This window comes from Leopardus geoffroyi, chromosome E1 (genome assembly GCF_018350155.1).
Source record: "Leopardus geoffroyi isolate Oge1 chromosome E1, O.geoffroyi_Oge1_pat1.0, whole genome shotgun sequence".
NCBI classification, from domain to species: Eukaryota; Metazoa; Chordata; class Mammalia; order Carnivora; family Felidae; genus Leopardus; species Leopardus geoffroyi.
This window is the reverse complement of record NC_059330.1, coordinates 38,639,708-38,666,167: the sequence shown is the minus strand read 5'-3', so window position 1 is coordinate 38,666,167 and position 26,460 is coordinate 38,639,708. Positions and strand designations below refer to the sequence as shown.

At 53.7% G+C, this 26,460-nt stretch overlaps 1 protein-coding gene across 2 annotated transcripts; it reads right to left on the bottom strand.

The window, feature by feature from the left end:
• Positions 1-283: 283 nt before the first annotated feature.
• ERBB2 (erb-b2 receptor tyrosine kinase 2) lies at positions 284-25,088 on the bottom strand. Of its 2 annotated transcripts, none has more exons than XM_045488695.1 (27): positions 24,735-25,088; positions 18,135-18,286; positions 17,049-17,262; positions 16,101-16,235; positions 15,738-15,806; positions 15,463-15,578; positions 15,169-15,310; positions 13,741-13,860; positions 13,324-13,450; positions 11,457-11,530; positions 11,278-11,368; positions 10,886-11,085; positions 10,397-10,529; positions 10,221-10,311; positions 9,360-9,520; positions 6,312-6,359; positions 4,847-4,985; positions 4,641-4,763; positions 4,259-4,357; positions 3,798-3,983; positions 3,507-3,662; positions 3,318-3,393; positions 2,858-3,004; positions 2,339-2,436; positions 1,957-2,145; positions 1,427-1,679; positions 284-1,282 (listed from the first exon to the last, which is right to left on the bottom strand). In XM_045488695.1, the coding sequence occupies exons 1-27, from the start codon at positions 24,805-24,807 to the stop codon at positions 912-914; spliced, it is 3,783 nt and encodes a 1,260-aa protein (XP_045344651.1). In that variant the 5' UTR covers positions 24,808-25,088; the 3' UTR covers positions 284-911. The 2 variants fall into 2 exon arrangements, with proteins under 2 accessions (XP_045344651.1, XP_045344652.1); XM_045488696.1 differs by lacking the exon at positions 24,735-25,088 and adding an exon at positions 22,989-23,063.
• Positions 25,089-26,460: the final 1,372 nt, after the last annotated feature.

The following is a 26,460-nucleotide window of genomic DNA, read 5'->3' as shown; positions in this document are numbered from 1 at the left end:
AAAATGAGTCACACAGTAGGTACTGCCTCCTCCTGCCTCTGTCCCTCCCCCACTGCCCCTATCCATAGGGAATAACCCCATTCTGGTGGGTGGCCTTAGGAATTCATTTTTTCTCAGCAAGAATGATCTGGTTGTCAAAGGGCTCTTGAACCTGGAAAAGAGCCTCTTCATTCAAGCTTTCTCGAGATTTCTAGCCACTCCCTCCAGGAAAAGATGACTTGAGTGTAAGGAGGTGAGCTTAGGGTGGGCACAGAGCCACCCCAGACACAGGCTGGTGCCCAGCTATTTTCCAAAATATATTTGCAAATGGAGAAAGTGGGTGTGGAGAAAGGACATCCTTCCCCCAACTCCAGGGACCCACCCCTCTCCACAATACCCGCTCTCCCCGAGTCCTTATTTCATTAAAAAAAAAAAAAATAGGTAAAAACAAAACAAAACAAAAAAAGCATAAGGACTGGATCTGTACAAGGACTGGATCTGGGTGGCATTGCTGCTCCCTTGTTCCTGGGCGCAGAGCTAGGTCTCAGAGACAGTCTCTGAATGGGTTGCTCTTATTCCTAGACACTCCCTGGAGCCTCCTCCTCTTCCAGGCCCAGCTTTCCTAAGTCCTTCTGTGTCAAAGGTCTGGAACAGGACAGCCAAGCTGGGCTGTTCCCTCGGGTGAGGAGACTGGCTGTGGCATCCACGGGACCCTAGAGTTGTCTGGGGCAGGGCTCCAGTCAGTCAAGGCTCCCCAGTGCTGCCCCCTCTTCCAACCAGGCTGGGCCCCTCTTGGCCACCTGGGAACTGGAGGAAGAAGGAAGGTGTCTAGCGTGGCAGGATTCCCTGCTTCATCGCGATGAAGGCCAGAAGTCAGGCTTTCCCCACTCCCTGAGGGTTCAGCAGGGTCTCGGCAGATTTGGCCTTTTGGCTCACACTGGCACATCCAGGCCCAGGTATTCGGGGTTCTCTGCTGTAGGGGTCCCTTCAAAGGTGCTGGGTGGAGAGCCCCGCTCAGATGTGTCCTGGTCCCAGTAATAGAGGTTGTCAAAGGCTGGGCTGAAGGCTGGAGGAGGGTGAGGCTGAGGGGCAGCCCTGCCCCGGGGTGCCAAGTACTCGGGGTTCTCCACAGCACCCCCAAAGGCAAAAACGTCTTTGACAACCCCATTCTTGCCGGGGGAAAGAGTCTTGGGGGACAGAGTCTTGGGCCTTTCCAGAGTGGCACCGGCAGGTCGAGAAGGAGGCAGAGGGCCTTCTAAGGGCGATGGGGGCTTTGGCCAAACCTCTGGCTGGTTCACGTATTCTGAAAGGGCGAGGAGGGGGCTCATTAGAGGAAGAAACCCATTTGTCCCAGCTACTACCAGTGTCCCCACAGTGGGCCCTGGGCTGGGCACCCCAAGCTCCCCCCTCCCCTCCCAATCTCTCATCTTGGGCCTGGATTCCATACCAGGCTGGGGACTGCAGGTCAGGGGGGCAACGTAGCCATCAGTCTCAGGGGGTAGGGGTACAGTAGGATCCTCACTGTACCGCTGTAGAGGGCTGGGGTCCTGTGGGGAAAGGCTCTGCAGCCCCTTGGCTGCCCCCATTCCCAAGTCGCCATCAAACACATCAGAGCCAGCCCCTTCTGAGGGTGCCAGTGGAGACTTGGGAGGCTCTTCCTCGGAGGGCTCCAGCCCCAGTGTCAGCTCACCACCGCCACTCTGGAGATGAGAGAAAGTTACAATGGGGTCATTCATGGATCTGGGATAGAGACTCCATGGGAGGTGATAGGGTCACAGGGGATAAATTGGGACACCATTGGGATTTGACATGGTCACCATGAAGAGGAAGGGGTCAAGGCTTGGAAGGCAGTAGGAGTCGTCAGGGATAATGGGGTCTCCATGAGAGGTGACTGTTGGGGTGGGAGGGGACATAGAAGAAAAGGACACGGAGGAGGTAACTACACCCACCCACCACAGTGTGACCGAGGGCACTGACCCTGGTGGATGAGCTGCGGTGTCTGCGGTGGGCTGTGCCCCCGGCGCCTGGGGCAGGGTCTGGGCAGAAGAAACCCTGCTGGGGTACCAGGTACTCCTCAGCGTCCACCAGGTCTCCCATGTCCTCATCCTCCAGCAGTGAACGGTAGAAAGTGCTGTCCAAGGGACTGGCTGGGCCCAAGTCCTCATTCTGGGAAGGAAGGAGACGGTGACAGCCTGTCCCCAGCCCAGTGCACAGCCTTCCGAGAAAGGCTCAGGGCGGACAAAAGGTATGAGGAATGAGGCAGGAGCTGGGCTTGGAAGCCTGGGATCCTCTCCCTTCCCACCCTCTGTGGGAGAGTGCTCTTAGACATAGGCAGGGATGGGGTAGAAAGGCCCAGTACCTGGATGACCACAAAGCGCTGGGGGTCCCTGGCCATCCGGGAGAATTCGGCCACCAACTCCCGGAAACGTGGCCGACATTCAGAGTCTATCATCCAACCTGGGGGCGGGAGGGAGCTCAGCATCTCAGTTCTGGCTGCAGCCTGTGCGCGGGCCCCACCCCCTCTCCAGTCTGGTCTAGACAACCCCAGTGACTAGAGTCCAAAGTCCTCGGGTGGTAGAAAAGAGGTATCAGACTCAGATCCTGAGTTAGACCCTTTGAGAATCTCTACTAGTTTTCCCTTTTTATTTTGCATATAAGTCTCTTCCTAGTTGGTCTTCTAGAGCTCCTCTAGCCTGGTACTGTAAAAGGGAAGCGAGACCCTTCTGAGGCTCCTTCAACCATACTTGGAACCCTGGGCCCACATACAACCTGCTCTTGGCCTCCTCCCATGCCCCTTATAGGCCCCCCTCCACCCCCGCCCCCCCCCCCAGCACTTTCCATCCCTCCTCCAAGTAGCTGGCATAACTCAGCCACACACATTTGACCATGATCATGTAGACATCAATGGTGCAGATGGGGGGCTGGGGCAGCCGTTCCCCCTTCTCCAACAGGTCAGGAATCTCCCGGGCTGGGATCCCATCATAAGGTTTGGCCCCAAAAGTCATCAGTTCCCATACAGTCACACCTGGGGCAAAGACAGGGTTAAGAGGTGAGGGGACAAGAGGGAGCTTTAGTGCACTGAGTCCCAGAGGCTCTGCCCAAGAGCCTGGCACCATGGGAAGAAGGGAGGGGTGCGATGCCAAGGCGCAGGAGATAGCCAGTCTTTCCTTAGTCCCAGGGAAGTACACAGACCCCGGCAGCCCCTTCCTTCCCTCCCACATTCATGCTAAGGTGTCTCCATTAATTCTTCTATCCCTGCTCTCCTCCTTCCACCAACATGGCCCCCCAGGCCCGTGGCTCCTTGTCCACCCCTCCTCCCAACCTTCCCTGCCACACACCGTAGCTCCACACGTCACTCTGATGGGTGAACCGCCGGCGGAGAATGGACTCCAGCGCCATCCACTTGATGGGCACCTGGGAGAGCCAAGAAGTCCTCAAACTAGGTGTGGTGGGGAGGTGGCTGTTCGTAGAATTCTCCCAGGGTCCAGACCCACTCCACCTTGCCTCCCTCCACTTCCTCCTCTAACCTTGCCCCCATCGGCATGGTACTCTGTCTCGTCAATGTCCAGCAGCCGAGCCAGCCCAAAATCTGTAATCTTGACGTGGTTGGGACTCTTGACCAGCACGTTCCGGGCAGCCAGGTCCCTGTGCACGAGCCGAACATCCTCCAAGTAGCTCATCCCCTGGGATCAGATGTATCCATATGGACTCCGCTCTGGCCATATTCTCCCAGGAAACCTCCCCAATCCCAGCCCTGTGTGAAGTCAGAGGCTTGCCCCCAAGGACACCTGCAGAGCTCAGGCCCCCTAAGTGCATACCTTGGCAATCTGCACACACCAGTTCAGCAGGTCCTGGGAGCCTAGGCGCCCACGGTGTTCTCGGACATGGTCTAAGAGGCAGCCATAAGGCATAAGCTGTGTCACCAACTGCACGGTGGATGTCAGACAGATGCCCAGAAGGCGAGACACATATGGGGAGCCCACGCCAGCCATCACATACGCTTCCTGGGGGGCAAGAGTGCACCCTGAGAAGGTGTGGGAGACTACAAACCTGCCACCACCACATACCCCTCTTGAGGGTCGAGGCGTGATGGGAGACCTTCACCCAATCCATCCCCATCCTGCACAAACCAGAACCATGGCCCACGGGAGGTTAAGAGTCAAGGCTTGGGGAATCACAGAGTGCCTCCCGAACCTCAGTGAAGAGAGAGCCCAGAGCCCAGGCATACAGCTAGGAGGTCCCTCCTATACTCCTGGCTAGGGAGAGCGGAGGGGCTTACGTCCAAGATTTCTTTGTTGGCTTTGGGAGATGTATTTTCCCTCAACACTTTGATGGCCACTGGGATTTTCACATTTTCCCCATCAGGGATCCAGATGCCCTGGGCAGAGAGAGGAGGATGTGAGCAGGAAAAGGGAACCCCAGATCCCACCTACAGTCGCCTCCGAATACCCTCCCCACTCTGGGGCCAAACCTGCTATATCATCAGCCTCACTATGTAGCCCAGCTCTCCACTCCCCTTCCCCTTGTTCCAGCCTCCCACCAAACTGCCCAACCAAACAGCACCACCCCAGCTCTTGGCTGTCTTCCCCCACAGAACGCTTGGCCACACCCACTGCATCCTCTGGGACCGCCCACCCAGGAACTTTGGCCCCACCCCTGACCTTGTAGACAGTGCCAAAAGCTCCGGATCCAAGCACCTTCACCTTCCTCAGCTCTGTTTCTTTCAGGATTCGCATCTGAGCCTGGTTGGGCATGGCTCCACTAGGCGTCAGGGGCTCCACCAGCTGGGGCGAGGGGGGTGGGGCGTCAGTGAAGGAGGCTGGGCTGTAGACCCCAAGCCAACAGGGAGGCCCTGAGACTGCCTCACCTCCGTCTCCTGCAGCAGCCTCCGCATCGTGTACTTCCGGATCTTCTGCCGCCTTCGCTTGATTAGGATGCCAAGGACCAGCCCCACAACCACGACCAGCAGAATGCCCACCACAGCAGCAATGATGGACGTCACAGGGCTGGGGGCGGGAGCCAGGGTTAGGGACTGGGGACCAGGCTGGGGCATGAAAAGATGAAGGAGCCCCAGGGAGGAGCATGCAGGTAACTGGCCTTTGGAAAGGGAAGTCAGAAGGGTGACCCACGGACTCCCATCCTCTCTTTCCTACTCAGAAATCTCCCTTGGCTCCCTACTACCTCCAGGAGAGTCCATCCTCCTTGCTGGACATTCAGAGCCCTTTTTACCCCCATCTCCAAATTGTCTATATGACTGCCCATGGCTGTAGCCCAGGATTCTCAAACTTCCTGACAAAAATCACCAGGGAGCTGATTAATGTGCATGAGTCTAGAGCCCCACTCCTAGCAACTCTGATTGTGGTATGGGGTGGGGCCCCAGGAATGTGCATCCAGTGATTCTGATGTTCCAGCCAAATTTTTCACCCATAGGTCATGATTTTCCACACCTCCCAGCCTTTGCACATTCTATTACTTCTGTCTGGACCACCATTTCTCCATGGGATCATCGTTTAAGACTCAGCTCATCCTAGGATAGATGCAGCTCTTGGGTGTTGACCCTACATCATTACCATCCTTGCCCTCCTCCCTTGCTTGGCTAAAGCCTGGCACATCACAGACCTCTCATGAATGCTTGCTTCATGGACAAATGATTGCTTAGATACTCCAATCTGTTTTTGTCCGCAGAGTCTTTCCCAAAGAAAGACTTTGCCCACTGCCCAGAAATCAAGTCCAACCCTGTGGCCCGGTAGTGAGGGTGGGCCTATGCCCTAACGTGACCTAGACTTCACCCCTTACTCCCTTCTCTGGGCTCACTTAATGGCCCACCATGCCAGAACCTTCAAACACACACATCCTAGGTTTTCCTGACCCTTCCCCCACAATGCCACCTGGTTGCTTCTCCCTAATGCACGTGAGCTACCTGCATCTGTTTCAAGGCCTGGCTCAAATGCCACCTCCTCCTTGAAGCCTCCTGCCACCCCATTAAGACTTCATCTTTTCCTCCAGGGCATCTGCACTCTCTTCTCAATCTGCCTTCTGTCCCAGTGAGTTGAATGTTGCCTATGCCCCTTATGAGGTATCTAGCTACTCAAGGGTGGGGAGGTACTGGGGGGTCTTTGCCATCTTTTCCTGTTCCCCACTCTCTAAGCATCCTGAGGAGGTCCTCCTTCCACTTGCTGAAGCAAATTGAAAGGTGGATCAACAGGGGAAGACTGGGCTAGAAAGGGACATGTGTCATGTCAGGAGATGCCCCTTTCCTGCAGCAGTGACCACCCAGGAGCTGATAGGGGATTGAGGAACAGCATAGGGTGTGTCCCGGGGATCAGGCTGACCTGGCTCTCTGCTCGGCGGGGCAGCCCTTCTCGTCCAGGTCCGCACAGCTGCAGGAGAGAGAGGCCCATCAACCAAGCTGGGAAACACCTCCTGGTCTCACTCCAGCCTCACAAGGTGAGTGTGGCTCACTCTCCCACAAGGTGGGTGTGGCTGGGTTATTATCCCCATTTGACAAAGACAGAAACTGGGCTCAAAGTCACCAATACTCTTCCTACCACCCCACAAGGGGATTCCTTCTCTGGCCTTGAACTTGAATTTCCTGCTCCCCTCTACCTGTCTATGGTAGGTAGGAATTGGGGAGCACCCAAAGAAGCATCAAGTCCAAAAACACAGCTACGTTCCTCTGTAAAAGAATGCCAGGGCAGTAAACTGGCCCAACTTCTGCAGAGGACAGTTTGGCAATACCTATTAGATAATGTCCGTGACCCGGCAGCTCCACCTCACAGGATGTACTGTGAAAATGCCAACACCTGGGGGCACCTGGGTGGCTCAGTCGGTTAAGCGTCCGACTTCGGCTCAGGTCATGATCTCATGGTCCGTGAGTTCGAGCCCTGCGTCGGGCTCTGTGCTGACGGCTCAGAGCCTGGAGCCCGTTTCAGATTCTGTGTCTCCCTCTCTCTCTGCCCCTCCCCTGTTCATGCTTTGTCTCTCTCTGTCTCAAAAATAAACATTAAAAAAAATTTTTTTTAAAAAGAAAATGCCGGGGCGCCTGGGTGGCGCAGTCGGTTGGGCGTCCGACTTCAGCCAGGTCACGATCTCGCGGTCCGTGAGTTTGAGCCCCGCGTCAGGCTCTGGGCTGATGGCTCAGAGCCTGGAGCCTGTTTCCGATTCTGTGTGTGTCTCTCTCTCTCTCCCTGCCCCTCCCCCGTTCATGCTCTGTCTCTCTCTGTCCCAAAAATAAATAAACGTTGAAAAAATAAATAAACAAATAAATAAATAAATAAATAATAAAAAGAAAATGCCAACACCTGTATGCCAGGGGGCATGTATAAGATGCTAACTTGTACATGGGGCTCAAGTGCAATAAACAGGAAAGAAAGAAAGAAAGAGAAAGAAACAAAGAAACAAAGAAAGAGAAAAAGAAAGGGAGAGCGAGAAAGGGAAAAGAAAAAGAGAGAAAAAGGGGAGAAAGAAAAGAAAAAAAATCACTATCCCTCAAACAAGGACATGGTTAAATAATACTATATCCGGGCTGCAGATTGAGTAGTTAAAAAAAAGAGGAGGTATGGGGAGCCTGGGTGGCTCAGTTGGCTAAGGGACTGACTTTGGCTCAGATTATGATCTCATGGTTTGTGAGTTCGAGCTCCGTGTCAGGCTCTCTGCTGTCAGTGCAGAGTCCACTTCAGATACTCTCTCCCTCTCTCTCTCTCTCTCAAAAATAAACACTAAAAAAATTTTTTTAATAAAAAAAAAGAGGAGGTAGATCCATGTGCATTCACGAGAAAGGACCTCCAAGATACATAAAGTCAGGGGTTGGGGGAGAAGCAAAGTTCAGAACAATATGTAGAACACAGTCCCATTTGCATTAAAAAATGCATATACACGTGGGGTGCCTGGGTGGCTCAGTCAGTTGAGCGTCTGACTTCAGCTCAGGTCATGATCTTGCAGTTTGTGAGTTTGAGCCTCGCGTCGGGCTCTGTGCTGACAGCTCGGAGCCTGGAGCCTGCTTCAGATTCTGTCTCCTCTCTCTGCCCCTCCCCTGCTCATGCTCTGTCTCTCTGTCTCTCAATAATAAACGTTAAAAAAAATTTTTTTAAAAATGCATATACACGGGGGCGCCTGGGTGGCGCAGTCGGTTAGGCGTCCGACTTCAGCCAGGTCACGATCTCGCGGTCCGTGAGTTCGAGCCCCGCATCGGGCTCTGGGCTGATGGCTCAGAGCCGGGAGCCTGTTTCCGATTCTGTGTCTCCCTCTCTCTCTGCCCCTCCCCCGTTCATGCTCTGTCTCTCTCTGTCCCAAAAATAAAATAAACGTTGAAAAAAAAAATTTAAAAAAAAAAAAAAAAAAATGCATATACACGAAAACCAAACCTGACTATGTATGAGATGAACTATATGAAATTGCTATTTCTTGGCCATTTTTGACCTACAAAAACAGCAATCTTACAGGATTCAATCTAATATAAATGCAATATGTGTTTATGCAGATGTGTAGAGAAAAGCCTGGAAGGCTGCACGTAGCAGACTGAATCTGATGGTTTTCCCTAGGGGACTGGAATGAAAGGGCACATTTGCTTTGCAATGTTTATACTTTTTGTTGCTGAAAGTGTTTATCATAAGGATGTATCCATGTGTCTCATGTGTAAATAAAGAAAACTGAATGAAAAAAAAAAATAAAATAGGGTATATCACCATGTCAGGAGATGGAAAAACATTGCAAGGTTCTGTTAAGTGAGAAAAAGGCAATTTGCAAACAATACGTATGGTCTGTGATCCCATTTTAGTATAAGGAAATATATGTTAGAATGTGCACACATAAAAACAGTTGGAGAACAATAATATATATTAACTATAGTTTGTATGTTATAATAATATATGTTAGAATGTGCACAGATAAAAACAACTAAGAATAATTATATATATAAACACATATTTCACGTGTTATAATAATAATTATATGTTAGCATGTACACAGGTAAGACCTGGAGGAAAAATATTACAAATTATTAACAGTGGGGATAGAACTGTTAATGACGTTCATTTATATTTCATGTTTTCATTTAAACTTTTTTTGTAATTTAGAGAGCATGCGGGTAGGGGAGAGGAGCAGAGGAAAAGAGAGAGAATCCCAAGCAGGCTCTATGCTCAGCATGGAGCCCAATGCAGGGCTTGATCCCACAACCCTGGGATCACAACCTGAGTGGAGATTGAGTCTTAACGCTTAACTGATGGAGTCACCCAGGTGCCTCTAAAACTAATAATTAAAAAAAAAAAACAAAAACTAAGCAGTGTAAGCAAAGGCAGAGTTATCCCCCTTTTACAATAAGAGCCCCAGAAAGTCTCCTGGGACAAAGCCCTCCTTTCTGTAGAGAAGGCCCCCAGACTCACGAGTGGGTGCAGTTGATGGGGCATGGCTGGCACGTGCCCTCCTCATCTGCGAACTTCCAGATGGGCATGAAGGAGAGGTCAGGTTTCACCCCACTGGGGCAGCGAGCCACACAGAAAGGAGGGTCCTTGTAGTGGGCACAGGCCACACACTGGTCAGCTTCCTGGGAAGGGAAGAAGGATTGGAAGGGGGCTAGCACCAACACCTCCAGGGCAGCAGGACATGTCCTTGTGTCCCCTTCGTGCTTCCCATGGCCACTCCACAGCACTTTCGCCTTGCTCCTGGAACAGCCCAGACCAGCCGTGTCTGCCACCCCTGCTCTTCACCCAGCTCCCCCCTCCCCTGCTCAAAGCTCAATCCTCAGGCAGGAGGCTTCAGATGAAGAACTGGAAGTCTAGCAGGGGAGTGTATTACTTAAGATATAACAGCAGGTAACAATAGTTAACTAACACACAGCAAATCGCTTGGGCACGGTGCCAAACGCTATTTTAAGTTCATTCTTCCCACATTCCAATGTACAATATTCACTTTATAAATGAGCGAACCAAGGATGGAAGCAGGTCCTGGATCCGAATCCAGAGAGTCTGATGCCTAAGCCCATAGGTCTAACCGCCTTGGCACAGCCACAGCCAAGGACACAGGCCTCCCCGGGACCTTTGCATAGTCTGAAGGGTCACAGGGTCCACTACACAACTTGCAGTCCCCAGCATGCCAGCCTCCTAACACCCTCCTGCCATCCAGGGCTGAGCTCCGAGCCCTCTCCTGGGACATTCTACTGGACATGGCCAGGTGCCCAGCCACCCCACCCCGCCCCTGCCCTTGCTTCCCTCCACCCACCTCGATCAAGCCCACCAGCAACTCACCGAGCCCAAGCAGGTCACTGAGCCATTCTGGGGCTGACACTCCGGGTGGCATGGCAGACAGAACCTATCCTTCACATACTCCCGGGGAAGCCTGACAGAAGGGATGGCTGAGGAGGGGGTCTGGAAGGAGCCCCCGTGCCCCACTCCGGCCGCCCCTCCTGCCCTGCCCCACGTACCCCTGCAGTACTCGGCATTCCTCCACGCACTCCTGGCCCCGAAGGAACTGGCTGCAGTTGACACACTGGGTGGGTCCCGGACCCCAGCAGTGCCCGTGGGCACACAGCGGGTAGCAGGCCAGGCCCTCACCCGCTGCAGTAAAGAGGAAGGGGGTTAGAGGGGACACTCAAGGAAGGTTCCAGGTCCACATGAACCAGGGGAGGAGGCTGTGGGCTGGACGGGGTGGGAATAGGTGCCGGGCAATGCGGGGAAAGAAAGAGCTGAGGTTCCAGGGACAGAGAGGAAAAGGAAGGCACAGATGCCAAGGCAGTGTGGCCAGGCCCAGCCGGAAGCCATGCCAAGAAGTCAAGCCAGCCACAGCCGTGTCAAGAATGGTGCACCAGGGATGGGCAGTCTGCACAAGTCCAAGATTGCTGCTGCTAGGGGCCCACAGGCACTCCTGTGTGCCGGCAGACGGGGAGCGTGTGGCGCTGGGCTCCCTGTCTTACCGCACTCGTCCTCTGGCCGGTTGGCGCTGTGGAGCAGGGCCTGGTGGGGGTTCCGGAAGAGCTGGTCCCAGGGCACCGTGTGTACGAAGCAGAGGCGGGAGTTGCGGTGGATGAGGGCCAGCCCACTGCCCAGCTCCCGCAGCGAGCGCAGCCCCAGCCAGCTGATGCCCAGCCCTTGAAGGGTCAGCGAGTAAGCACCGCTGTGGGAAGAGTGTTTGGCTGTCGGCAAGAGCTGCCCTCACCTCCTCCTGTCCCCAGCACACTCCGAAAACTCCCATGGAAATGTTACTGCTGGAGTCCCTGGGGAACAGGAGTGCCCACCATGCCCAGAGTTTCTCAACGGGCTCCCTGGGAAGCTCCTCAGGACCCGCCCCTCCTTCCCCGGTGCTCACTCATGCAGAACTCGGCCCCGGATCACTCTGAGGTTCTGGAAGACACTGAGGTTAGGCAAGCTGTCTGGCCACGCGGAGATGTACAGGTAACCTGCGGGCACAGGGTGAGGCTAGGGGTGTGGGGACAGGAAGAGGACCCCCGACCCCATCAGAGCAGGATGCAGAGAAGCAAAGCCCACCTGTAATCTCCTCCAGAGCCTCAAACACTCTGAGCTGCTCAGGCTGCAGGGGGGCAGTGTTGGAGGCTGGGTCCCTAGAAGGATTAGGAGAGGAGTCAGCAGGGCCAGGAAGTAGGTGGGCATGACCCCCAGAGCTGACCCAGCCACCCTCCCCCACCGCCCTCCATTAATGACTTCATTTAAACCCTTTGCCCATCAAGCCCGGCTGTTTTCATCCTGAGTTTCAAAGCCCAAGCCCTAGTTTGGCAGGGTCTGTCAAAACAGTATTTATATCCTTTGATCTAGAAATCCTACTTCTAGGAATGTGGCCTAGAGAGACATTGGCTCCTGTTCCCAGAGACATGTACAGGGCAGAACTGTTTGTAAGAGCAAAATTAAAAACGACCAAAAGACCCATCAGTAAATAGAGGAGTTGTTAAATATAATCCCTGTCTATCCTGACTATAGATGAAAACTAACATTTGGCAGCACTTAAAAAAAAAAAAAAAAAAAAAAAAAAAGAGCACTTAATATCGGCCAGGCACTGTTTTATGAGCATATGAATATTAACTCATTCAAACATTATAACCACCTTATGAGGTTGGGGCTATTTTTGCCCCCATTTTACAGATGAGAAAATTAAGGTACAGTAAGCAGGTCACATGACTAGAAAATGGTAGAGCCCGGTTTCGAACCCAGGCAGCCTGGCTCCTGAGCCTGAGCTCTTAGCTCCTACTCTGCTCCACCTGCTCTTAGCTGTTGAAAGACCAAGGCAGCTTGACACGAAGTGCCTTGACCAGCTCTCTAGGGCGAGGGGCAGACAATATTCATGATAAGCTCCCATTTTAAGTCAACCTTCTCAATAAAATTACTAGAACTATGTTTCTCTGTGTGTGTCTAAGTATGTACAAATGGTCTAGGAGAACCCACACAAACTATTAGCAGTGGATTCCTCTGGAAAGGGGAATAGAGTTGCAGGAAGTGTTGAAAGGAACGTCCTCTTTTTAAACACATATTTTTATTGAAGTATAATTCACATCCAATAAAATGCACAGAGTTCTGATGTACAGTTTGAGGAGTTTTGACAAATGCATTCACTCATGTATCCACTACCCCAACTGATACACAGAACATTGTCATTGCCCCCAGAAACTTCTGTTGTGTCCCCTCTTGGTCCACCCATCCTGGGGCAACCATTGTTCTGATTTCTACCACCACAGAATGGTTTTGCCTATTCTAGAGGTTCACGTAAAGAGAATGGCACAGTGTGGACTCTCTCTTGTTTGACTTACTTTGCTGACCATAATGGGTTTTGTTTTTGTTTTTTTAAATAGGTTCCACGCCCAGCGTGAAGCCCAACATCGGGGCTCGAACCCTGAGATCAAGACCTTAGCTGAGATCAAGAGTCGGACACTTAACCACCTGAGCCACACAGGTGCCCCTGAACATGTTTTTGAGGCTCATCAATGTTGTTGTATAGATCAGTAAGTAGTTTGTTTCTTTTTATTGCTGAGAATTCCATTGTATAGATAAGGCACCATTTATTTATTCATTCACCTATTGGTATACATTTGCCTTATCTCCAGCTGGGGGCTATTATGAATAAAGCCACTGCAAACTCAAGGAGAATTTTGCTTTCTCTGGATGGCTTGGCCTCCACACAAGTGCGTATTTGTGGATAGCATGTCATTTATGCAAACGACCCCCCCACCACGTCCCCACACCCTCTGGTCCCCCTGCCCTTCCTGCCTCTTTTGCATTTCTGGCCTCCCACCTCTGTCTCCCACCATCCCCCAGAGACACTGCCACTTCTGGGTCCTCAGGATTCATTGACTGCCCTGATGCTGCTCAGGCCGCTGTGCCCACCCTTAAGGCCGCGTATCCTTACCCCTCAAAGCTCTCTGGCAGAAACGCCAGGCTCCCAAAGATCTTCTTGCAGCCGACAAATTCTTGGATGTTGGCACTGGTGACTGCCCTCGCCTCCCGCAGGTGCTCCATGCCTAGGCCGTAGCACACTGTGGGGAGGGGCAGGTGGTGAAGGGGCCGTCTCGGCCCCCACACGGAGCACCAGGAACTCAAACTCGGGGGTCCTGTCCACAGTCCCCCTCTGGGGCCACGTGTCCCCTTGCACAGACAGGAAATACAGGGGAACGTGTCAGACTGATCCAGGGAGGGCCAGGACAGAGACATTGGAAGAAAAGGACTGGGTCCCAGGAGGGTCTGAAGAAGAATGGGACTGTGGGCCAAGCTGGGTGTGCAGAGGGGTAGGAACTGTAGCCTGGCTCCGGGGGTGGCCAGCAGTTACCTCGGGCACAGGGCTTGCTGCATTTCTCACACCGCTGTGTTCCATCCTCAGCTGTCACCTCTTGGTTGTTCAGGGGACAGACCAGGGTGCAGGATCCCACGTCCGTAGACAGGTAGTTGTCTGAGGAGATGGGGACTGTGTGTCCATCTGCCCTGGCCCTTCACGCCCCACCATGCCCACATAGTGCAGTAAGAATATCAACCAATACTGAAATCCCCTTACTGCGTGTCTGCACACTCAACAGTCGTGTACTCCTCACAACCCTACGTGAGGGGCACTGTTAGATTCCCATTTTGCCAAGAGGGAATCATTGTAGTTTTATGTAAATTACTCAAGGTCAGGGGCGCCTGGGTGGCGCAGTCGGTTAAGCGTCCGACTTCAGCCAGGTCACGATCTCGCGGTCCGTGAGTTCGAGCCCCACGTCGGGCTCTGGGCTGATGGCTCAGAGCCTGGAGCCTGTTTCCGATTCTGTGTCTCCCTCTCTCTCTGCCCCTCCCCCGTTCATGCTCTGTCTCTCTCTGTCCCAAAAATAAATGAACGTTGAAAAAAAAAAATTAAAAAAAAAAATTACTCAAGGTCATGTGCTATCAAGTGGAGAAGCCAGGACTGGACACAAAAAGTCTGGCTCTACATTTTGTACTCTAACCCACCACGGGGAGGATACAACCAGGAGCTGAGAGCCCACTCCTGCCTCTCATGACACGAAGAAAGAGGGCCCCAGGTCTGAGGTCAGTCCCCCGATGCACATCGATAAATACAGGAACTGTTAAATAAAACTCTGATCAATCTAGACTATACAATAAAAATTAGCATTTAGGAGCGCTTAGTATGTGCCAGGCACTATTCTAAGACCTTTACCAATATATTTTTTTTAAGGCTTATTTATTTATTTTTGGGAGAGAGAGCTCGAGCAGGAGAGGGGCAGAGAGAGAGGGAGTGAGAGAGAATCCCAAGCAGGATTCATGCTGTCAGCACAGAGCTCGACTCAGGGTTCGAACTCATCAGCTGTGAGATCATGACCTGAGCCAAAATCAAGAGTCGGACGCTTAACCGACTGAGTCACCCAGGCGCCCCTAAGAGCTTTACAAATATTAACTCATCCAAATCTTATAACCACCTTATGAGGTTGGGGCTATGTTGCCCCCATCCTCGAATGAGAAAACAGGTACAGGAAGCAGGTCACATGACTAGAAAATGGTAGAGCCCGGTTTCGAACCCAGGCAGCCTGGCTCCTGAGCCTGGGCTCTTAGCTCCTACTCTGCTCCACCTGCTCTTAGCTGTTGAAAGACCGCGGCAGCTCGACACGAAGTGCCATGAACCAGCTCGCCAGAGCGAGGGTCAGACGATACTCACCATACGCTCCCATTTACTTAAACCAACCCCCCTCCCAGCAAAATTACTAAAACGACATTTGTCCCTGGCACTCACAGGGACAGGCAGTCACACAGCTGGCACCGAAGGTATAACGGCCCTCAGGGTTGGGCATGGATTCGAAGGTGTCTGTGTTGTAGGTGACCAGGGCTGGGCAGTGCAGCTCACAGATGCCACTGTGGTTGAAGTGGAGGCAGGCCTGGAGACAGGGGGTGGGGGGTGGGGGTGGCAGGGGTGGAGACAGGCAGCTGGTGGTCACTGGGCTGTTTTTCCCTGGCGTGCAACGGGCAACAGGGCAGGAGCAGGCAGGGTGCCCCTCCCCTTGCACCCCGGGGTCCCGTGGGCACATACCAGGCAGTCAGAATGCTTGGGGCCCGTGCAGCCAGCAGCACACTGCTCGTGGCAGCAGTCGGTGGGCTGCGGGCCCTTGCAGCGGGCACAGCCACCAGCACAGACAGTTCGAGTCACTGTGAGACAAAGGGCAGGATGAGGGCTGGGCAGTAGCCCAGGCACCAGACCCTCACCAGCATCACTTTCTGTGATGACTTCCTGCCCCACCCCCTGGGAAGACACCCAGCCCGGCCCCCTGCCCCCCGCCCCGGGATTCTGGGCCTCCTAGCACTCACAGCTCTGACAGTCCCCGGAACTTGCTCCCCAGCAATGGGAGTCTTTACAAGCTGGAGAACAGGGTTGGCCTGGGAAGAGAAACAGACAGAGACCAGGAGGCAGAATGCAGTGAGGGAGAGTCGGCAGGAAAAGAAGACTCAGAAAACAGAGGCACGATCTAGAAGCAGAGGGAGGCAGGACAGAGGACCACGGAGATGAAGAGACACAGAGAAATGGCAGGAGGGAAATGGGACAGAAAGAGGGAATGGGTAGTGTTAGTACAGGGGTGGGGAGTGGAGGCGGTGTGAGTGAGCGGGGAGTTTGGGGATCGCTGGGTTGCCTGAGAAAGAGAGGAAGCTACAGGCGGGAGAAGCATGGCTTACAGGCCCGAGAGCGGTTGGTGTCTATCAGCATGAGGGCCAGCTGGTTGTTCTTGTGGAAGATGTCCTTCCATAGAATCGTGTCCTGGTGGCAGAGCTGCGGGTTCCGCTGAATGAGGACCCCTCCCTTCAGGATCTCTGTGGGGCAGGCAATAATCAGCACTTTCCTTTCCTGTCTGTCACTTTCTGCCCTCCCATGGGACTCTCCTGACCTCTTTAGAGGGGAGCAGGCCTCTTAAACACACCCCAGTTTCCCCAGGGATTAGAGAAGACACCTTCAGCATCTTCTAGCCGTACCAGAACCCCACCCTCCCCACCCTGCCCCACACACATGAACAACCTGAGATCCAGGGAGGAGTGAGTTGTCCATGACAGGGTCCAGATGTCCATGCCACCCTCTCCTGTCCTCCCACCTCTATACTCTGTGCACACTGCTAACTGGTTAAAAGAGACTCTGGAGTCTGAAAACCAGCCTCACCACTAACTAGCTATGTCATAGCTATGTAACCTTGAGCAAGTCACTTATCCTCTGTAAACCTGTTTTCTCATCTGTAAAATGAGAATAGCACTGATGCTTCCCTTGCAAGATTACAGCACAACCAAAATGGGATCGTGTATGCCAAGTGAGTGGCCACAGAGTCTGGGATACTGTCAGCTCCAAGGCTGCCACATACAGTTATGCAGGTTGTTCACTGCACATGTGTACTCAGCCAAGAAGTGGACTAACCCCAGCCTGTATCCTAATTATCAAACTGTGCAGGCTCGTGCAAGCTGTGACTTCCTGGGAAGAAGGGAGATCTTCTCATCTTCACAAAGGCACCTTCCCAAGCCCCACCTGCATCCATCCAGAAGGGATGCCAGTTCTAATTCACACAAAGTTTCCCACGCGTAGCAGTGGCCCTGATCAGCTCCCGATAACAAGGAGAAGGTTTCAATGATAATGACGATCACCTGTGAGGCTTCGGAGCTGCAGCTCCCGCAGCCCTCCTAGGGCAGCCCCTGTAGCAGGGGTGCCACTGTCCAGTGGGTCTCCATTGTCCAGCACGGCCAGGGCATAGTTGTCCTCAAAGAGCTGGGTGCCTCGCACGATTCGTAGCCTCTGCAGTGGGACCTGTCTCACTTGGTTGTGGGCAATGAGCACATAGCCTTGCACCTCCTGGATATCCTGGGAGAGAACAGGACCAGGTGGGGCTGAAGCAGGCCCAGGCCCTGGAACACGACCACCTCCCCCCCCCCCCAGGCCTCCTCTAAGTCACCAAGTGCAAAGCCCCCATCCGCTGAGAAGTCCAGCTCTGTCGTGCATAAAGTAGATATCAAGGCCACTCCCCACGTCCCCAAACCAGAGTCGTGTATGATCAAGACAGATAAATGGTGGGGGGAGCACTGTGTGAACTATGAGCAAGAGCCACACCCTCTCTGCATCTCAGTTCCCTCATCCATAAAAGGAAACACCTAGATGACATGACGTCTGTGATTTGACCAAGCCTCACACACGTGGCCCCACTCCAGGGCACTGTGGACACAACCCGGCAGGCTGGTTCCCACTCTCTCCCCTGCTCGTGACCCTTTCACATACATTTTCCATTTGGTTTTCCCAGAGGGGAGTCAAAGCATGCTCCCTGCTTCCAAAACACAGACAGAGAAGCCAGGGGCCGAGACCACATTCACATGGCTTGTCGGTAGAACTGGACCTAGAACCCACAACCTCCCAGCGGCCCTTTCACCACGCCAGGCAGGACAGGGACAGCGGCCGGGGCAGATGGACAGGGGGAGGCGATTGCTGGCAAGGGAGCCAAAAATTTAGCAGAGGCACACATGCATTCTACCCAGGGATGTCCAGGGCCAGCCACATGACTGAGAGGGAGTCAAGTGGTCTTGCAGTAGAACAGATAGGGCGCAGGCATCAGAAAGGACTTGCCAGTTGAGGAGCCGCAACAAGAGAAGAACTATAGGGCACCTTCTTCCACCACCCATTTATAAGCATAGGGCTCAGCTCAGCTGGAGGCAGGACCTGGCTGGGTCCCCCATGGGCCTCACCTGCAGGAAGGAGAGGCTGGCATTGGCATGCAGGTAGGTGAGCTCCAGGTTACCCTGTACCACTTGACAGCCCTGGTAGAGGTGGCGGAGCATGTCCAGGTGGGTCTCGGGACTGGCTGGGAGCCGCAGCTTCATGTCTGTGCCGGTGCACACTGGGAGGAGAGAGGAGATGGGTCAGAGGCCGCTGCCCCGTCAGCTTCTCCAGCCTGACACCTCTTCCACACTCACTCCGCAGAGTCATGCCATCTCGGATGGCGAGAAAGCACAAGTGAAGGACCCCGCTTCCCATGTCCCTCGCACCTGCAGAAGGCACAACGGCCAAAGAAAGTCTGCAAGTTTGGGAAGAGGAGGGAAATCAGAGGAAACGCTCCTTCTAACTCGGCCCATCCTGAGTATCCAGAGGGGCCCCCATTGTGCCAGCCCTGGGGAGTTTGCCCGCCTGATCCGGGGTGGTGGCTGGCAAAGAAAGCCTCCCTTTGTCCCCAAGGCACCACTCGTGGCCAAGGGGTAAAAATCCCCCAAGAGAGGCCATGATGAATCATGAAGCTTCTGGATACCCCCTGCCCCTATCCCAAGCAAACAAACTCAGGGCATTCTCCCCACCCCATTCCAATACCACCCACATGCCAGCCTCTTGGCAAGGGATGTCCACCCCCACAATGCCACCCAGAAAGGAAGGAAGGAGGGTCAGCTAGAGGCATAGCTGGGGCATGGGGACCACTAGGGGCCTGGTCAGTGCAGGGACCTCTGGAATTCCCCCAGGCAGAAAAAAAAGGAGCATCAGACCCCAACAACGGGCATCCGGACCCAGGCTGCAGATCTTGGGCCAGAGCGATGCCCTACTCTGACGGCTCCTATGCTGGCACTTCACCCTTGCCACCTCCTCAGGGCAAGACTCCAGAACCAGCTGGCAGAATCTATGCCACGAAACTCCTGCCACAAGGGCACTACGTCAGCCCTGTGTACCTTCTTCCCAGGGCCAACCCTCAGCCAAGGGGCATCAAGATGAATTGCCTCCCCGGCCCACCTGGACCCCGGCAGCGTGTCCCTGAGACCGGAAGTACCTACAAAGCCCAGGGATACAGAAGGGGTAAACTACTCCTGGTGAGGGGGTGCTCTGGACAACAGCTGGCACCATGCCTGCCAGTAGGGGGGAGATTAAAGTGCCCAGTTGAACCCGTTTTTCTGCTCTGGTGAGGAGATGAATCACCTGGCGCGTCTTGCCCAGGAGGGTGCGCCGGGGGGAGGTGGGTGGAGGGCACCCCCAGATACACAGGCCCACAGGTGCCTGAGCTGCTTGGATTTCCTGTTGGTTGCCACTGCACCTCCCACGGACTGTGTGCAGATTTAGGGGGACAGCAGTGGCTGACTTCAAGGTCTGACACCAGGATTCCTGCTCTCCCAGCAACTTGGAGCCTGAAGTCAAATCCTGGGGGATAAGAGAGATCCCCTGCCTCCAGAAAGCTGGGGAAAGGCTGGTAGGGCCAGTGCCTCGGGTTCATGCTGAGGCCAATGGCCATGAGCTGACAGTCTCCCAGTAAAAGCCAGAGTGGTCTCTGTTCCCACCCCTTTGGACAGATAGGGAAGGAAGCAAAGAGGGAGGAAGGGGAGGGCCCAGAAATAGAACTCAAGGGTCCCTCCCCCCAGACTCCCAAGAGAAACAGGAGCTGGGGGTGGCAGGCCAGGCCCAAAATAACGCCCGCTGCCAGGACCTCCTGCGGCCTCAGCAGCCTCAGCTGCTTTGTAGGCACAGCTGTCTTTAGGCCCAGACCCCAAAGCTCTGGCCCAAACCCGGGACAGGGACAAGCAGAGCTGGAGCAGAGGCTGTCTCCACCCGCTGTGGCCCTCTGCCGCCTCTAAAGAACACCAGCTGTGGCAGCCAGGCAATAGGAAAACAACAACAATGGGAACACCAAGGGCAGCCACGTTAGCTGAACACCTACTGTGTACTGTCAGGCACTCTGGGTGGAGCCTCATCATGTCCTCCCGAGGCTGGGACAGCAACTTCTCTCTTGCAAAGAAGAAAACTGAGGCCGACAGGGGTTCGTCTCCCAAGATCTTAATAAAGCTTATGAGCGATAGAGGCAGGATTTGAACTTGAGTCTGTCTGACTTTAGATCCTACGTTCTTAACTGGACATATACAAATTCACCCCACATCAGGTGCAAAGGGAAATACATACCAACTCTACTGATACCACTGATAAACATCACAGACTCTGGGCAGGGCAGGGGGGCTGGGCTGAGCTGAGGGCCAGAAAGAGTGGTAGCCCCACCCCACTAGTGAGTTTGTGGCTGATTTTAGTCTAAGATTCTTTAAGCGTTTGCAGCGGGTGGTGAAGTCAGGTACTGAGACCTACTCTCCCAGAGAGCTGGAGGCTTGCGGGCAAATTTCCCCACCAAGCTGACATGAAGCCAAGAAGGGCCTCTTGACACCTCCCCTACTTCCACCTCTGTCCCCTTCACCATAGAGCTCAGCACCTCCCACCCCCTCCCCCATCTGCTCACCAGACTCCTTCTCCCCAGTCCTCACCACAGTCCCCATATCCACTCAGCCCCCTTGATTTTCAGGGGGTAGGGTGTGAGAAGTCTTGTTCTACACAGGAGAGCTCTGTGTCTTCAGGACACCTGACCCTCAGAAGCCCCAACCTCTCCAGCTCTCTGACGCAAAGTCACTATGAGGCAGGACCAGCCCAACACCAGATAAGAGTTTGCTGGATGGATGGATGGATGAAATCCAGTCAAGAACTTGCAAACCACAAGGTAGTAGTTGAGGTCCTGGTGTTCATCCCTCTGCTGAAAGGCTATTCAGAGTCCTTCATATCCCTCTGGCTGGATTTCAGTGGTCAGGGTTTTGTCCCAGCTCTGGGGGGTGCTCTCCAGAAAGTTCTGCCCTCCCTGCCACACTTCAGCCCCAGCTGCTTCTCTTGCTCACCAGCAAGAGATACTTCCTTTGGTTTCCATGAACACTACCTGCATCCCCAAAACTCAACTCCCCCGGACCTACAGGTTAAGAGCCCATTCTAGTGATGCCCAGAACTCACCCACCATACATACCTGGTGTATCAGGTCCCATATCAGACCAGGGCCTGGGCTCAGGATCATTAAACCAGAACCCTAGCTGGCCTGCTCATGTGTGACCTTGAGCAAGTCAAAGGACCTCTGGGGGCAGAGGCCATATCAGATTCATCTCTATGCCCAGCAGTGCCTGTGACTTCGTAGGCACTCAATGACTATTTAGTGACCTGAACTTGGCTGTGAGGATGGGATAATAAAACACTAACAACTCTTACTTTCTGCAGAGAAGTTAAATGAGAGTTAAATGAGATAATGAATCAAAAAAGCAGCCTGTAAACATGAAAAGGCTTTGTAAATAGAACTGAGGCAACACAAACATTGGCTATAATAATTCTCCCACTCCTAGAGAGCACACACCCGTCGCCCTACATGGGCTCTCTTCCCAAGGGTGAGAAGGAAAGGTAACCTAGCAAGAGATGGAGATGTCACCCCATAAGGGCTTCCCACAGGCAGAGGCAGAGAGGGGGATCTCTTTCCAGATCATTTCAGCTCCCAGGGGCAGGCACAACTACTGGGGTCTTACTCTAGCCCCCCACTGATGGTTCCTCCATACTGGTTCCTCTTCTTCCATTCCAGCTGTCTCCCTTATTCCAGCCCTGCAGGGCCCCCTGACTTCCACCCTGTCCCTTCCCTCAGTCCCTTGCCATGCTTGGAGGGCCCAAGAGGAAGGCAGGCATGGGCTGGACAGGGAGGGAGAGGACCTCAGTGGGCCCCAGCTCACTCCACTTTCTATAGGCTAGATAAGGGAACTCACTTACCTGAATAACAGAGTAGCACCTCTACCCCTGTAGTAGTAGCACCTCGCCACCTGGCTGCCCCTGAGGCTTTGCTCATCCCATTCCTGTTGAATAGGATATGACTTTGACCAACTCTTAATGCCTCCTCATTAGACATTATTATTGGGTCTACTAGACATATTTGGGTCACTAGGAAGCCTTGGATAAATCACTTCACTTCTTTGAACCGTGTGTACCCACTTCCTTGGATTATTGCAGAGATGAAATGAAACCGTCGATGGAAAAGAACCTGGCACACAGGAAGCACACTGGACATTTTTCAAAAGTTCAGGCAAGGTGTGGGAGGGGAGATGGGCTAAATGGGTAAGGGCATTAAGGAATCTACTCCTGAAATCATTGTTGCACCATATACTCACTTAGATGTAAATTTAAAAAATAAAGTAAATAAAAAAAGTTTTTCAAAAGTTCAGGCAAGGGAAGTTCATATAGCTGGAGTGTGGGTAAGTCCAAACCAAGAGAAAATGAAAGATGACTTTGTATTTGGAATGAGATGTATTTTCCCTTTTCACACTTCATCCTATCGTTTCATTTGTTGCTTTTTTCCCCCTTGAGTATTAGAATGAAGTTACTTTCCTCAAGTAAGGTAAAAAGGAAGGAGGTTGTTAGAAGAATCGCTTGGGAATTAAAATAGGACCTCTGCAAGATAAGGATGTGTTTGCTACACTTGACAAAAGTTTGACCTCTAAGAATGGATCCTAGCAAAATCCTGACCCTCTGGATCCTCCCTGTCTCCCCTTTCCCCCAAATTCCTGCCCTAGCCCTCAGCCCTGGGATATAATGGGGGTGCTAGAGGCAGCCGGGCGGTGCCCTGCCATTGCAACCATTCTCTGCCCGACACACCCAACATCTGTCTTTGCACCCAGCAGTGCAGATCGAGGGGTGAGATAGGCCTGAGGAGGCCCCAGTCATCGCTGAGAGAACTGACCCCTCCGTATCCCAGCACCGCAGCAACCCAGGCCACCCCCACCTGCTCAACTTACAGGCCCAGCTGAGGGGGGCAGCAGCTCGGCCTGACAGCGCAGCCTGGCCTCACCCATCGCAGCAGAAGGTCAGGGCTGCAGACAGACGCCCGCCTGGGAAACAGGGAGACGTATGGGCTCCCAGGAAAGTGGAACCTCCTTTGTCAGAGAGAAGGCGTGGGGCCACCTCCCGCTGTTTACAGCAGATCTGACCCAGCACCTTGAGGGAGTTCCTTGAGAGGGCAGAGTTCAGTCAAGTCCCTAAGCCAGCAGGGAAACTGCTGTTTGGCAACACAAAGCCCAGACACGCAAACACAGACCACACAACGCAGGAACACCCTAGCATAGATGCCCCTCAGAGAATACTGCAACGCTCTGACAGAGAGGCCCTCGGGCAACACACAGACGGGATGACCCCCACCCCTTCTCCAGACTCCCTGACCGATGGAGACCACCCACTACTCCCCAGAACACTCCCATTTTGTCTTCCCTACAGCACAGTGATGCCAGCAGCAGTGTCGCCCATTGTTCAAGGTGGATTAATACAGTGATTTCGAATGTGTGGCTGGGGGTCGCACCGTCTGGGGGTCCCATCTTGGACCCACTACTTCCTTGATGCGATGTAACCTCTTTAAGCCCAGGTGTTTACCTGGAAATGGGAATACTAGTAGGATTTCTCTTGTGGGGTTGGTCTGAGGATTTAGAGGGCGTGCATGCAAACGACCGCGCACCATGCCTAGCCCAAAGTATATCTCCAGCACAGGGTGGCTTTAATTGTTAGTGCCTAGATGGGCCAATGGGGCAGAACCGGCACTACCCCCACCACCGTGCCTCCCCACACACAGCATGAAGGAAAAGGCAGGACAACCCAGCCCTCTGCAAACCCACATCTGGCCCTCTGTCTTTACCTTTCCTTTCCGCCCCCCACCCACCCCGCAGGACTGCCCAGGAATCCCCCGCTGGGAAATCTCCCACTCTATGCCCCAGACCGGGAAACCTACCACCGCCCCTCCGTGGCCGGTGCTCTCCAGAAGTCACAAAGCACACAGTCCCCGGGCTGGCCCTGAAGAAACTTGCTCAAAACAAACGTCTCCCCCTCCCCCCACCCCAGACTCCAGCATGAGGCAACTCGGCAGTCCGACCGGCCACCCTCTCCAGCCCGGCTCTGGCCGGACAGGTTACTTTCCCCACCACCCCCCTCCACACCGCGATCTTGCCTGAAGCTGGAGGAACTAAACCCAATCGGCTGCGGGGGGAGTGGGGGTGGGGAGATGGGACAGGGGGAGGGGCAACAGAAGGGACCCCCGAGGAATCCAGCTCAGTCCAGTCTGGAGGCGGAGGCTGCCAACTGGAAAGTCTTTGAGAAAGCTTGAAGGGGCTCAAGAAAGGGGAACACACACACACACACACACACACACACACACACACACACACACATCATGCAGTACACCCTTTGATGGCAAACTTTCCGAACAATTTCAGATAACTTTTTTGACAAGTTCCCATTGCCGTCGCCGAGTCTGGAAAGCGCCAGTCTCTTGCCTGGGACATCTAGAGCGGCTTGGGCGTCATCGCCCCCCTGCCCCACCTTCCTTTGCCCCCTCCCCGGCGAGGCCGGCTGCTCGGGAGCGCCGACACCGTCCAAAACTTCGGACCGGGAAGTTCGTGTGGCCCCCCCTCTGCCCCCGCCAGCCCGGGGACCTTCGGCGGGGGCCCCAGGCTGCAGGGTCGCGTCGCTGCTTCGTGCCCTCCCCACACCAGACCTACCTTGGGTGCCCGTGGCTCCGGAGGGCAGGAGGGCGAGGAGGAGCCCCCAGCGGCACCAGGCCGCCAGCTCCATGGTGCTCACTGCGGCTCCGGCCCCATGGCTCGGGCTGGACCGGGCTGCGAAGGGCCGGGCGGCTGCCTGGGAGCTCTGCTCGGCTCTCGGGGCACGACGCAGGGGACTCTCAGCTCCACAACTTCATTCTTGTACTTCCTCAAGGCAGCCCTCCTCCTCCACCTCCTCCTCCTCCCGTGATTGGGAGCGAGCGTGCTCACGGCTCGCCCCCCCACCCCCTCCACCGCATTCCAGCGAGTCCCTGGGAGTGGCAACTCCCAGCTTCACTTTCTCCCTCGGCGCGCAGGCCTGGGGTGCGCCCCTCCCGGCGCCCGGACGCCGGGGTTGCCTGCGCACTTCTGGTGCGTTCCCATGGAGAACCCCTAAAGCAGGGGACGGCGATCGGCACCCCCTCCTCCACCACCGGGCGGAATCTGGGGCAAATGCTTTAGGCTGCCATCCTTAACTTTCCTTGAAGTCGCAGGTTTTATCTTAGACATTCCTGGCGAGTTTGCACCCCTACTCCATCACATGCCTGTTTTTAAAAATATCAAATGATGGTTCTCCCACCACATCCTCAAATCACATTGATAGTAAAGGAGGTGGATGTGTTGTGTTTTTAACTTGTGGCTTCCAGGACTCCCTGGCATACCTTCTGGAATCTTTTAAGTATCTTTTTCCAGTCTGAAAAGCACAGTTTTAATCGGGAGAACCTACAAGTTTGGGGAGAGAGTCAAATTAGAGGGACTTCCATCTCAGTCTTTCCAAGAACATCCATTCGTCTGTTTCTTCACAGGGCCACTCAGCACTCAATTCATCCAAAGTTCCTTTTCTGTCCCTTGCTTTTTACTAGCCTGCTTGATTCTTCCTCCCCACCCTGCATTCCTTCTGGAGCCCCTGGCCCTGTTCTTAAGGCCCAGTGGGGGATGGAAGTGGGGGTGATGGAAGGAAGGTGTGTCTTTGTTGGAAATTCCAACCAAAAATGCAGGGGACATCCTTAACTAACAAATTATTCGTTGTTTATCTGAAATTCAAATTTAACTGGGCATCCTTATTTTTATTTGCTAAGTCTGGCAACTCCAGTTGGAATGTCTCAGCCAAGAGCAGAGCATGCCTGTGCTGGTCAAGAGGGGATCAGAGGCATCTACTGAGCACTGAAGAATGAAGGACACTAGCATTTCTTAAACTGCTTTCATATTCCTAGCATGGTTGTTGGTAGGCATTTTCACAGTGGAGGGGTTGGAATCAGAATGACCTGGGTTCAAAGTTCCAGTCTGCCATGTATTAGCTGTGCAACCTTAGGCAAGTGAGCAAGCCTCTCTGAGTCTCAGTTTGCTCACTACTGAAATAGGATCTGGCATGCTCTACCAGGGATTAAAGAAGATAATGCTCCTGAAGCACTCAGAACAGTGTGTAGCACATAGTAATTGCTCAATAAGTGGTCTCAGGTTTATGGATACTGGGGTAGGTCCAGGTTTGGTGGTACCTGAACTTATGAAATTGGGGGGGGGGGGGACTCTCTTCAAGATAAGGAATACAAAGTTATGAGCACGAAATTAGACACATATATGCAAATGAAGGGCCTGAAGCTTACCCTTCTTTAACAGCATGGTGAGTCCACCTCTGGCTCTAACCAGCAATGTGCAAACTACAGGTTAAATTCATTTGGAAGTT